General features: G+C 40.9%; 1 protein-coding gene across 6 annotated transcripts in view; it reads left to right on the top strand.

Annotated features, from left to right (window-relative positions):
- Positions 1–12,645, top strand: part of ppfia2 (PTPRF interacting protein alpha 2) — a 282,784-nt gene that overhangs the window by 221,863 nt on the left and 48,276 nt on the right. For all 6 annotated transcript variants that reach the window (XM_049566807.1, XM_049566806.1, XM_049566804.1 and 3 more), the window contains 2 exons: positions 8,865–9,086; positions 10,864–11,010. In XM_049566807.1, coding sequence (XP_049422764.1) covers positions 8,865–9,086; positions 10,864–11,010 — 369 coding nt within the window. The remainder of the gene's footprint in view (positions 1–8,864; positions 9,087–10,863; positions 11,011–12,645) is intronic.

Here is a 12,645-nt window from a genome sequence, read left to right as displayed (position 1 = left end):
AGACTTTCTCCTCTGCTCATATGAAGCCAGGGACAACAGCAACATTTAACAAAGGTAACATTACAAAATTTGGCTCCATTACAACTCACAAAGTTCACTGACAAAACAACTGTCTTATACTAAACACGTTTTCCAAACAAATACAACATGCTAACGTTATTAGCACAAACCTATGGCATTTTACATTGTATAAATTAGCCTAGTGGCTAGCAGACTTTCTCCTCTACTCATATGAAGCCAGGGACAACAGCAACATTTAACAAAAGTAACGTTACAAAATTTGGCTCCATTACACGTGTAGTTACATTTCTGGGAAGGTGCACGTCAGGTTACAGTGTAAGGTATGGTGTCGATGCAACACAGAAGTATAAATCCCGCATTACACTAATAATCTGAGCCTGTCAGTGGCAAAAACAAACACTTTCAGTGGACATTCACTGCTGCTGTCTGCATCGATCTCACTCAATACTGGACAAGTTTAAAAAAATGTTGTTCCCATAAGTCACTAAGATACAAAAACATGGGAACATAGGGTGCAGGTTAAAAATACCAAACTTACCCTTTAAACAAGATCTGGGCTGTCGTATATTATCCTCAAATGTCTTCAACGTCAAAATCAGTTTTGTGGTATTACACGAATATATTCCTGCACATTTAGTTCTGTCTGATGTTTTGATGCCAGTATACTGTTATTAATATAATCTTATTAAAAGGTTTTAATCATACATTTAGCCCTGCTGGTGTTCTGAAGGTGACCCGCCGTCAGATGAAAGCTCTTGCCGTGACTTTAGCCTCTCTTTTTATGCGGGAGCACACGTGTACGTGTGCGTAGCTGAATACAAATTCCTCTCCGATTATTAATTTAAAGACGGAGGTGTAACTGCTTCCACTTTTACTAGACTATACAAAAACAGACACTACGTCAGAGCCCTAAACACCCAGCCCCAAATCTCACAGCAGACCTTTGAAATCTTTTTTACATACAGACGGCAGCATCTACATCTTACACAGGATACCTGGGTGGATCAATGCAGATGCTATTACTCCTTCAGCCTACTGGGGGAGGGGGAGTTTGGGGAGGGATGTTGGGAGTAAAAAGATGAAGGGTGTGTTGTGCAGAGGGATGGGCTAATGAGCAGACGGCTATCAGCTGCCCTGTTTTGTGAAGATAAAAGCAGTGAATACCAACGCGTGTTGCTTTTATTTGTGTGTATGTTTGCAAAAGAAATTGCTTGTGTGTGTGTTAACTGCTAAAAGTGTTTAGGTGAGAGTGAGGCTTTCACTGCAGTCACAGATGTGACAGTGGCTGCCATCGAGGGGGAGTGACAACCTTGATGTGCAGGACGCACGTCTTCTCGGAAGCACAATCCTCTCCACTCGATTCCCACGTGTCCTTTGGTTGTCATTAATGTGACAGGTGGAGAGAGGTCACAGAGGGGGAGGATGGAGTCAGAGTGAGAAAGGAGCAGCTCTTGAAGTGCATATTGACCCACAGAGCTCGTAGACCTTTAGCACAGACCTGGATCTGCCTGATAACCAGCTAATGCAGTCTGACAGGTGATGCCTGCTGCTTTAACACTTTAATTTTTCATAAGTGTGCAGCACTGGACTGGTCCTGGATTAGTTTCATTGTCAGTCACTGCTAGAGAGCAGATTTACTGACATACTCTACACCTGGGTCACCTTTTACTTTTTATAAAACATTTAAGATAGAAATTGAAAAGAAACATATTAGGAAAGCAAACAAATGAGCTGCAGTCTCATCATTTACGCCATGTCAGCAGAGTGAGCAGGAAAATGTCACCCTGTTATGAATTTGGAACGTCCATGAATTATTCCAAGATGCTTGGAGCGAGATCACCTCTTCAAGAAGGTCTTGGCCGGATTGTTTTGGCGCACACCTGCCCAAACGAACTGCACTTAGGGGGCAAATGAATTTGAGTTTGATTGAACTGAACCAAAACGTACAGGTGTGAAAGCACTTAAAGTCTCATGAACATGCTATCTCAAGAACACCTTGAGAAATTTTTTCGAATATGGCACAAATGTCCACTCTTAGTCAAGGTTAAGGTGATTAGATTTTGGTGGTTTAAGGTGAAAGGTCACTGTGACTTTGCATCAGTCTCATTCTTATGAACGGGATATCTCAAGAACACCTTGAGAGAATTTATTCAAATTTGGCAGAAATGTCCACTTGGACTCAACAGTGAACTAATGAGATTTTGTTGGTTAAATGTCAAGTTTATTGTGACCTTGCATCCAACCTATTCTCATGAATGCAATATCTCAAGAACGCCATGAGGAATTTTCCAAATGTGGCTAAAACATCTGCTTGTACTGAACTGATTAGAATTTGGTGGTCTAAGGTCAAGGTCACTGTAACCTTGCATCTGTCTCATTCTCATGAACGCAGTATCTCCAGAGGGCCTGGAGGGGAGTTTCCTCAAATTTGGTACAAATGTACACTTGGATTTAAGAATGAACTGAGTAGAATTTGGAGGTCAAAGGTCAAGGTCACCGTGATAGAATTTCATTCGCTAACGATAAGGTAATGACATTTACATCCAAAAGGTCAACTTCACTGTGGCATGTTAATGTTCTGCAAAAACTCTTTTTTGGCCCATTATTCAAGGTCATAACTCAGGAACAGATGGGAAGACAGTTGGTGACACTGTGTTGGGTGTTGACCTTGAAACTGCTGATTGTGCTGCCGGGTTGAAGATGTGTCTGAAGCATCTATGTTTTAAAATTTGTAGCTGTAACTGTACCTGCAACTTGACTGGTTGGTAGAGGCATACAACTGCAAGGCAGTAGTTCTGGTTATTTTTTTAAGTCATTTTCATATCGAATCATATCTTTATTTCAGTGACAGTACGACCCTCAACTGACATGGCATCAACAGCACTCGTTAATTTTTCCCATTCCTTGGTTTTAGCAGGCCCCTTAATTCCTCTGCTGATGCTGTTAAATTATGAACTTTCTTTTATGGATCTCTGAAATCAGCACTTCAGTTTCCAGACTCGTAAAGTTCTTCTTTTTACTCTTAAGCTGTTTTCATGAATGAACATTTTCAGACATATGGAGCAGGACGTGTAGCCTTTTACAGTATTATTGGAGCATTAGTTACGCTACAGTTCTCATGAATGTGCGCTCATTTACACTAGGGCTGCCCCCGACGAAGAATTTTCCTAGTCGACCAATAGTCTTCATTTAGGGCCATTAGTCGACTAGTCGCCTGCATTTTTACAATATTACTGTAATTATTAAATGATATATTTTGGTGGTTTGAGTTGAAGGTGTGAGAAAGAATAGTATCAGTAACATTGTTAACACTGTGCTACATTACAGAGAAATACAAAACCGTACTAATGAACCTTCATTAATATAGGCCTATATTTTATCTCCAAGTGCACGTCACACACTGAGCAAGCCGCATGTTGATGACGCTGTGGGCTAATGGGCATGTAGCTACTTCCATGTTTCAGATGATACGTCATGTTTGTAGTCGACCAATGAAGATGAGTTTACATATCACCTTGGGTTCGTCCTTCACCTTCTCAAAATGATCCCACACTTTGGATTTCCTGCCCGACATGTTATTAACTAGCCTGTGGAATAACTGCAGGCACCAGCCCTGGAAATTAGAGGTCGTACACATGCTACGTCTTTAACCACCTGGAAAACATGAGGGCGGGCGCTACTTTTGTGCCTTTTCTTTGGACGTGACACGCTTGTATGAGCCCACTGTACAAACTATAGTAAGAGAAAGTTAGATGAAAATATAAAAATGTTTGAGGCCCAGTGTGTTTTGTAATTTGGCTGAATGTATCTGCTCATGTGGAGGCAAAACTTTGTCTAAACTCTTGCAGGTTATAAAAAGATCTGCCGTTTAAACTTTCTCAGTCTTAAAATAACAGGTGTCTTAATTTTCTCGACTGTGACGCGAGCACAATAACAGGAGCCACAGATGCATAATGTATCATCTGTGGGACGTTTTGCAATAAAGTAGAGCCAAATCCTTAAAGTTTTTTATGAGAGCGGCCCTGTGCCGGTACTAAAATCAGTGGTGTGATTTAGAGGGTCTTGTTCCCTGCTCGGGTGAATCATTGATCACAGGCAGCAGGCAGAGAGGCCAATTAGGTTTGTCCTCACAGATGGATGGCCGAGGATGGGCAGCTGGGCCTGATACAGCAGAGAGACAGAGAGAGACGGACAATAAAGAGATCACTTTCCCTCAATCTTCACTTCCACCTGCTCTACAGTAATTACACTTGAACATAAAGAGGAAGCTTTGTTATTTAAAAAGAGTGTGTTATTTAGTGGTGATAATAAAGTTGTCCTCTGATGCTCTAAACGCCCGCTCAAGTTGGATCTCTCTGGCATCCCCCTCATTAATCTACCTCATGCAGAGACCCGTGGAGCTGCAGAGAGTGGGAACTCAGCAAAAGCCAATCATATTACTGATGCAAGTGTCACAGCGAGTTTTGCGATGCAGTCTGGAGTGATTCTCAGTCACCCTGTCTTTGTCACCAGCCAGAATCAAAGCAGGAGAAGAGCCAAAGCCCTGAGCTCCTGAATTTATTGGAGTGCTAATGTGTGTAACTCTCAAAAGAAGACATGGTATCTGAAGTGGGAGTGCGGCTGATTTCTCAAGGCCCTCTTCACTACGCCACAGGAAGCCGGGGCATGGCAGGAAATCAGAAAAGTGTTTTTCACCTGGTGCATTTTCAATCTGGCTAATGTCTCTATTTTTCAGTCAAAGCTGAGTTTCCACTATTGGGTGTTTCCAATTACTATTTTACCTTCACTCCACCTGTGGTTAGAACATGTTTTCAATAGAGAAATACACACAAGAAAGTGATGTGAATGGCAAATTTTAAAGCCACTCGAATGTTGATTTGATTTATTCATGAGCTTTAAGTATCCTCATCCAAATGCTCCCCAGCCAAATGGACCCATAAGACAATCAACAATAATGACCAAGATGATCACATAGCCAAGATATACACATTTGTGGTGACCAAACAAACCAGGGCTGCGTTAAGCCCTGACAAAATGTAGCAAAACACTTATTTAAACAGAAATGGTGGTGCGTTGAACACCCTGTGTGTTACGCAAGGGCACTGCTTTTTAACAGAGCGGGGTTTAATTAAATTCAACTCAAAGGGGCTTTAATGGCAAGTGTGAAATTAAAAAAAAAAAATCACTTACAATACGTAAATGTCTACGAGAATTTGGTTCTGCTGATTGGCTAACACCTCTTGACACACCCACCAAACAAGAGAAAACGTACCTCACAGTCTGTTGCACACTGTTGTGAGGAAACATTTTCTATACATTACACATATCACAAAAAAGCCAGTAGGATTACACACAATATTGGATATAGGGAGCACATGAACACACTGTTTTTAAAGTCACATGCATTGAAATTCAGGAATTTGGTTAAACTTAAAACAGCAAAAATAATGTACAAAACAAGAAATAACCTACTTCTGAGCAATATTCAAAAAATGTTTAGTGACAGGGAACATGGTGTTCATACAACTTCTGTGTATTTCAGTGTGTGGGGTGGATTTATGGAGTGGGTTGGATGAGGAGTTAAAGGGAAACAACTATTTAGGAAGTATGCAGATGAAGAGGGTGATGCTGATGGGCTGGTTCATTTATTTATTGAGATGGGGTCTATATATTTAATATCTATGACTGTTGCTAAATCATCTATATTAATGGCTGTAAATTAGTTTGGGATAGCTGCTGACAATTTCCTTTTCAAATCAGACATGAATACTGAAAGTCATCCATTCATTCATGTGAAAATGTAAAAAATAATCCACATTATGTAGCCTACACATGATGCATGCATTTTTTTCTTGTTTAAAATAAATATAATAGAAATCTATGAATATATTTGTATGTATAAATCCAGGTATTTGCAGTTTACTAACTGCTTATCATGTGTGAACTTCACCACCACGGCTCCATTCATAAATCCTTTTTATTCAACAGAGAATTATCTGCAGCCAATCAGCTGTCAGCTGTCTCTCTCCCTCAGCCAATCATGTACGGAGCTTCAAGGGTATCATTTAAAGGGGTCACATAAGTTAGCGTTACACCTGCGCGGTCTGTAATCATGAACAGGAGAGTGGACATCAAATATGCAGCATCCGCCCCGGTAACCAGAGGTTAACCGCAACATGGCGCCTGTTAGTGGCGCTCCAAGTGTAGGTAATGTCCGCTGTGGGGAGTTTGATTAATTATGACTGCGTTACAAGTGCTTGCTACGTTTTTGAGGTCGCATTTAACCTCAAAAACACAGCTAAAAATGCTAATAAACAAACTGGGATCGTTAGCTAGCTAACTAGTTATCAGTTTACTACTTTGCTTTCAATATATTTTACAACATATACTCAAACAGGAGAGCCATTTGCAGCTGACTTACCGATAAATTGTGTTGTGTTAACGGTTACATTACTGGAATCACATTTTGGCTAGTTAGCTTATCATCCTCGGTTGTCTGTTAGCATTGTTAGCTTACTTGTTAGCTAACGCTAAATGCGACACAGATACATATATATACGTAGATGATGCATTCAATGGTGCTCCTCATTGGAACGATACGTAAACGCGGCCGCCATCTTGCCCAGGTGGAGCCGCGCTGCCTAATATATATGTCTATTGAGGCAGGAGATTATTTATGATTAAAATCATCATTGCTCGCTGAATTCTCAACCGATTTTCATGCGGTTTGGTTTGCTACAATTGTCAGACATGTTATGATACAGGATACTTGGTTAAATAAAAAATGCAGCTTTTCATACCAAAATATTTGATCTTATGTAGATAAAGTAACAGTAATAGTTCTACAACACATTTAAACTAAACTGTCCCCATGTAATAAATATTCTTTTTTCTTACTAGATGTACAATGCCCACCATGATGTCATTTAATTATTAATTTTGACTATAAATGTTTATTCACATTTCACACAATGTGCAAAAAATAGTGTATCAGCAGGGTTGTGCCGAGCTGCAGTGTAGATTCTGATTAACAAATGTTGGTTTTGTACAAGTGAAAATAAATGAGCTGCATGTTTACACAAAATTTTGCTTTAATCTCATATGTATAACACCACAGTGCTCATGGGAGCCTGGACACAGAACTGTTTACATTATTAGGTCATATTTACAAAAAATACAGAGTACAGTAGCTAGTATTATTTTTAGGAGTCTGCCCAGTCCTGTCGAAGTCCTCAGGTCTGAAGTGACAGCTGCAGATGACTGAGGAGTCACTGGGACAAAGTCCTTTCTCCTCACTGCTGCTACCCGTGCCCGCCTCCTATCTGTGTTTTTTGGGAAACTACACACAAAATAAGTGTGTCAGAAAAACACAGTTCCACATAATTTGTAGTTACAATTCAGGCCACAAGTTAACTACTAACGTTATGCTGCGTTATGTCACGTTGGTGCCATGAAACAGATAGTTGACAATTTGGAATAACACATACAGCGACATAGCTGTTTGACAAAGCATCATAACTTTATAAGTAATAACGTTATTATATAAATGTTAACCTTTTTTCTTTAAGTTGTGTGACATAGCGTTAGCTTAATTTGGCATTAGGACCAGATCAGGACAGTTACTTTACTTGATTAACGTTAGCTTAAAAGAAGGATCACTTTTTGAGATATATATCTTATTAAACATGTTTGTAACAGTAAAATATTGTAAAACAACTTCTTACCTGTGGAATGTTATTCCCTTCTGCTTGGTTTTAACACTTCTTTCGTTCGTACACCCAAATGCAGAGCAAAAATGTGGCATTTTTGCCGAGTCTGACATGGGTCTGAACCGGTCAGAGCACTTAGGCAAGATGGCGGCGGTATTGACGCATCCCACAAGCCAGGGTGCGGCATGGCGTTTGTATATCTATGAATGCGACATCAATGACGTGGCAAGCATTCATTAGCTACGCTGGAGCGCCGCTAACGGCTAACTATTTAGCTAGTAATGCTAATAGACAACCCAGGATAATTAGCTAACTAGCCATGCTATTTTCCAACTATCACATATCTTACCTGTTTAAATATTTGCAATAAAATAAGTTACCATTAAACCATAATAAGTGAAGTGGTTACCAGAGAGCTAGCTAACTTTCCTAGGTTACTTATTTGCATTTCACTGCCAACTTGTTAGCTAAGTATTCAAAATGCTAACATATTTAATCATACATGTCAAGGCAGTTATTAACTGCAGTTGGAGCATCACTCCCAGACACCATGTTGGGGTTAACCTCAACAGGGGAGCTGGAGGAAGCTAGTTTGACATCTATTAAATTACACCCTCATATCATGGTTTACATATTTATTTTAAGTTAAAGGAGACATCTAATTGATATATTCCCTGTTGAAAAAGAAGGTGAATGATGTCAGGTAGGAGAGTCTCATAAAAAGCGAATGCGTTTACACATGACAAGCAGTTTGTAAAGGCAGATTTAACAGTCTGTATATGATTGTAAAGAGATTGTATTTTATTTAAAACAAGAAATATTAGTGTGCATCATAAGTACATTTGTCCACCCTATTTAAATGCATATGCACCACTTTTTTGTGTGCATTAAAAAAGAGTACCTCTACCTCATGAGGACCCAAAACATTGTTTTTTTATGCATTTTATTACGAGTAATAGGACAGTGTGCAGGATTTTTTTTCTGTGTCTCCCACACACTGATCTACAAGTTATTAATGGTGTGCATGAGCCTCCACATTCAGGTTTTTAAACTGTATGTGTGCCAACAAAAACAAATTTTGTTGTCAACATGATGCTAAAGTTGCTGTCCCGTCTTTACTCATCTCTCCCCCAGCGTCTGTCCAATGGCTCTCTGGAGTCGGCCCACGAGGCGAGCCAAGTGGTGGAGCTGCAGGACCTGCTGGAGAAGCAGAACTACGAGCTGGCCCAAATGAAGGAGCGCATGTCCTCCCTCTCCTCCCGGGTCTCTGAGGTGGAGCAGGAGCTGGAGACCGCCCGGAAGGACCTCATCAAGTCGGAGGAGATGAACAACAAGTACCAGAGGGACATCAAAGAGGTTACAGCACACACACACACACACACACACTGGGGACAGGGAAAAGCATGCACATTTGCAAGGGAATAACAGTTGCAAGAGAGACATCAAAGAAGGCTAGCAGTGGGCTAAAAAAAGCTTCTATTAGCATATACTCTCACACTCCCTCTTTATGACTATGTATTTCTCCAACACATGCACACGCTGCTTCTTTAAAGTATAAAAATACATTAAAAAGGCGTTATTAACATGTCACTCTCAAAAAAATCACACGCAAGCAAGTGAATCTTATAAATATAATATGCTGACAGGCTTTTGCTTAAAGCTTCATAAACACTTCTCAAAGACAAAAACTTAACAATGAAGAAAAACCTCTAATAAAAACAAGCAGCTGTGTCTGCACCTGCCACTGTTTGGTTATCAAACACCATTTCAAGCAGGAGTGTCGACATATAAGCACCAAACCAGCCAGTTAAATGCCACTTTCCCAGAGAAATGACAATGTTTGTGTCATACATTAGCAATTAGAGAGCCCATTCAGTATACGCATGTGTGAGGTGAATGCCAGTGAAGTGGACTGGATATGAATATAAGCTAATCTCCCCGTAGCCCTCGGCTGAAATTGCTATTGATTGCTAATGATGCAGGCAGAGGCAGTGATTGTGGCCTTATCGGGCCGACCCTTCATTATTACCCTGCACTGCGTCCTCTGAGAGCAGCCGCTTATTCAGCTCTCCCAGTGGCGACTATTTTACGTGTGGTTTCAAAACCACATGTGCTTGCATGGCGTTTGTATCTGCAGCAATTCCCCGTGCAGGAAATGAACTCTCAGAGCTTCGGAGATAATGTTGCCATCATGAGAGGAGACCTTGGTTCATGGCAGTAGTGTGAGATCCAAGATCACAGCTGTGTGATAATGAAGCTTTATAGTCTTATTTTGTATTTGTTTCTGGTCTGTATTATACTGTGGTCATGTCATAAATGGAGCTAACCTGATGACAAAGGCTTTGTTGTCAACCCGCAGTTCTGCTTTGTTTACATTTCAGGTTCAGTAACTGTGTGAAGGCTTCTGGACATTGTATGACAAAGTTGTTGCTGTAATTTTAGCTTTCATAGTCATTACAGAAGTATTTGTAATAATAACATGCTGTTATGAAATCATGGTAGTATAAATGAAGCCTGTGCAGATATTAAATCGTAAAATTAACGTTTACAAAAAGTGGTGCAGTGGTTAGCGTTGTCGCCTCATAGCAAGAGGGTTCCCAGTTTTAACCCAGGGTGGGGGAGCCCCTCTGTGTGGAGTGTGCATGTTCTTCCCACAGTCCAAAGACATGCAGGTTAGGTTAATTGGTAACTCTAAATTGCCCTTGTCAGCCCTGCGATAGTATGGCGACCTGTCCAGGATGATGTGCCCCGCCTCTCGCCCAGTGTCAGCTGGGATAGTCCCCATGTGAGAGTTTATAAACAGATGTTTTGATAAAGTTTTGCTGTTGTTAAACGCGGTTGCCTATGACTTCAATTCATCAAGAATTTTCTCCTTTTCTGGATTCTTTGTTCACTGGAAGCATACAAGAAAAACAAAGTTTCTAATGAGTAATAGATATGCAAATGATCACATGGGGGGTTAAGCATTTCTTCAAGACAAAACTAAGCAGCAACAAGAAACATGCTTTTTTCCTCCTCTCTTCAAAACCCTCATCAGTAGAGGAGAAATTACCCAATAGTGTTAAGACTGCTCTCATCTTTATTTTCACATGCTGTTATTCTTAAAATGCTCTGACTGTGTGTTTGTGTGCAGGCCATGTGTCAGAAAGAGGACATGGAGGAACGGATTGTAACATTGGAAAAACGCTACCTGAGCGCCCAGCGAGAGTCCACCTCTGTGCACGACATCAACGACAAACTGGAGAACGAGTTGGCCAATAAGGAAGCGTTCCTGCGACAGGTCTGTATAATCCAAGGAAAGTGTGCGAGGTCAAAGTAACTGATGACCTTATATCCTGAGAGATTATCAAGATAATGTGTGTTCCAGTTTTCACTGATCATTACGTCAAACCGAGTCATGGGTCCAGGTGGCTGCTGAAATGGACCATTCAGACATTTCTTTTCCACGACATAACTGGATTCCGAAAAGATTTAAAGATGCATGCAGCTGGTTGTGTGAGATAGATGGTTCCTGTCAGTTAACAAAGCCCTTAGAGCTGATCCACAGAGAGTTTGGCAATGAGCAAACCTCTTGACATTGTGTCAAATAAGGTCAGAGGAAATTACTGCCGGAGAAGGAATTTTGACGGTAGATGGCTGAAAGTCATCTTCATAAGTTGCGTAACGCTGCGCAATATGACCAAACAATGGCACAGATTTATTCTCCCTTTTGATGGTTCTTTGTGATTCATAGCAGCCAATTAGAGAAATTGCCCGGCCATAGAAGATTGAGTGACATTTTCATGAGTACGGGCTTAAGCACCAGCTGAGCTCTGGATGGATGGAAAGAGCATCACACTGATATGAGCAGAAGTGATCATGGGCGCACACAAACACCATGAGACACACAAGCTCCCTTTGGCTTTGCTGCAAAGAAAGTTACTTCGACACCAAGCAACGACTCTGTTAAAGGAACAGTTTGAAATTTTTGGAAAGACGCTTGTTTGCTTTCTTGTAGAGAGTTACATGATCGATAATCTCTCTCATGTGTCCCAGCAAATGTAAAGTCAAGTTTCTGTATGCAGCCATCAGAGCACAGCAAACCTCTATTTGTTCTGTAAAGTTAGAGCAGAGTAATGGCATGTTATCTGAGCTTCTCTGTGGTTTGTTGTGGTGGTTCGGCTGTGCATGCATGTTAGTGCATGTGTGTTTCCCACTAGCTAGCTAATAGATGCCGCTCTGCACTTTGCTCACATGACAGTTACCACTGGTATCAGGACAGTGTTGTTGTGGAAAGCGTACCACCTGTTGTTTAATGCCGTCTTTGGAGTTCGCACTGTTCCCTGCTAGCTGCTGGCTCAACCACCTCCATATTGAGAACTGCGTCCAGACAACTCATACACTCTGATGTTCATACAGAGCCCCTTTAAAATCATAAATTCAAGACTACAGCCAGCAGCCAGTTAGCTTAGCTTGGCACAAAGACTGGAAACAGAGGGAAACATTAAGTATGGTGCTGTCTTAAGGTAACAAAACCCACATCTCAAGCTCACAAATAAAAGCATTACCTGTTTACAGCAGTGGTTCCCAATTGGTGCAGCCGCAGGGTCCAGATTTGTCCTTATTCATTAGTTCAAGGTCCACTCAGTTATATACATTTAGCGTCATACATGGATTTGGTGCAGTTGGGAGAAATTTTTCTCAAGGGCTCTCTTGGTTATGGGTTAGGAATAAAGTTGTGGTTTGGGTTACAATTAATGGATTACTTTCAGAAAAGACTTCCTGGAAGAAAGCCGACAAGGAAAACTTCTCCCAAGTGTGCATTTGGTCATGTCAGCAAGACGCTGTCTCTGTCAAGTAGCCATCTGTTAGCCACTCACTCTATAGCAGGAAATGGCAATTCAGAATAAAAGCTTAGTGCCGGAATTCACTGTAC

This window comes from Epinephelus fuscoguttatus, linkage group LG22, assembly GCF_011397635.1.
Source record: "Epinephelus fuscoguttatus linkage group LG22, E.fuscoguttatus.final_Chr_v1".
Taxonomy (NCBI): Eukaryota; Metazoa; Chordata; class Actinopteri; order Perciformes; family Serranidae; genus Epinephelus; species Epinephelus fuscoguttatus.
This window is presented reverse-complemented; position numbering and strand designations above follow the sequence as displayed.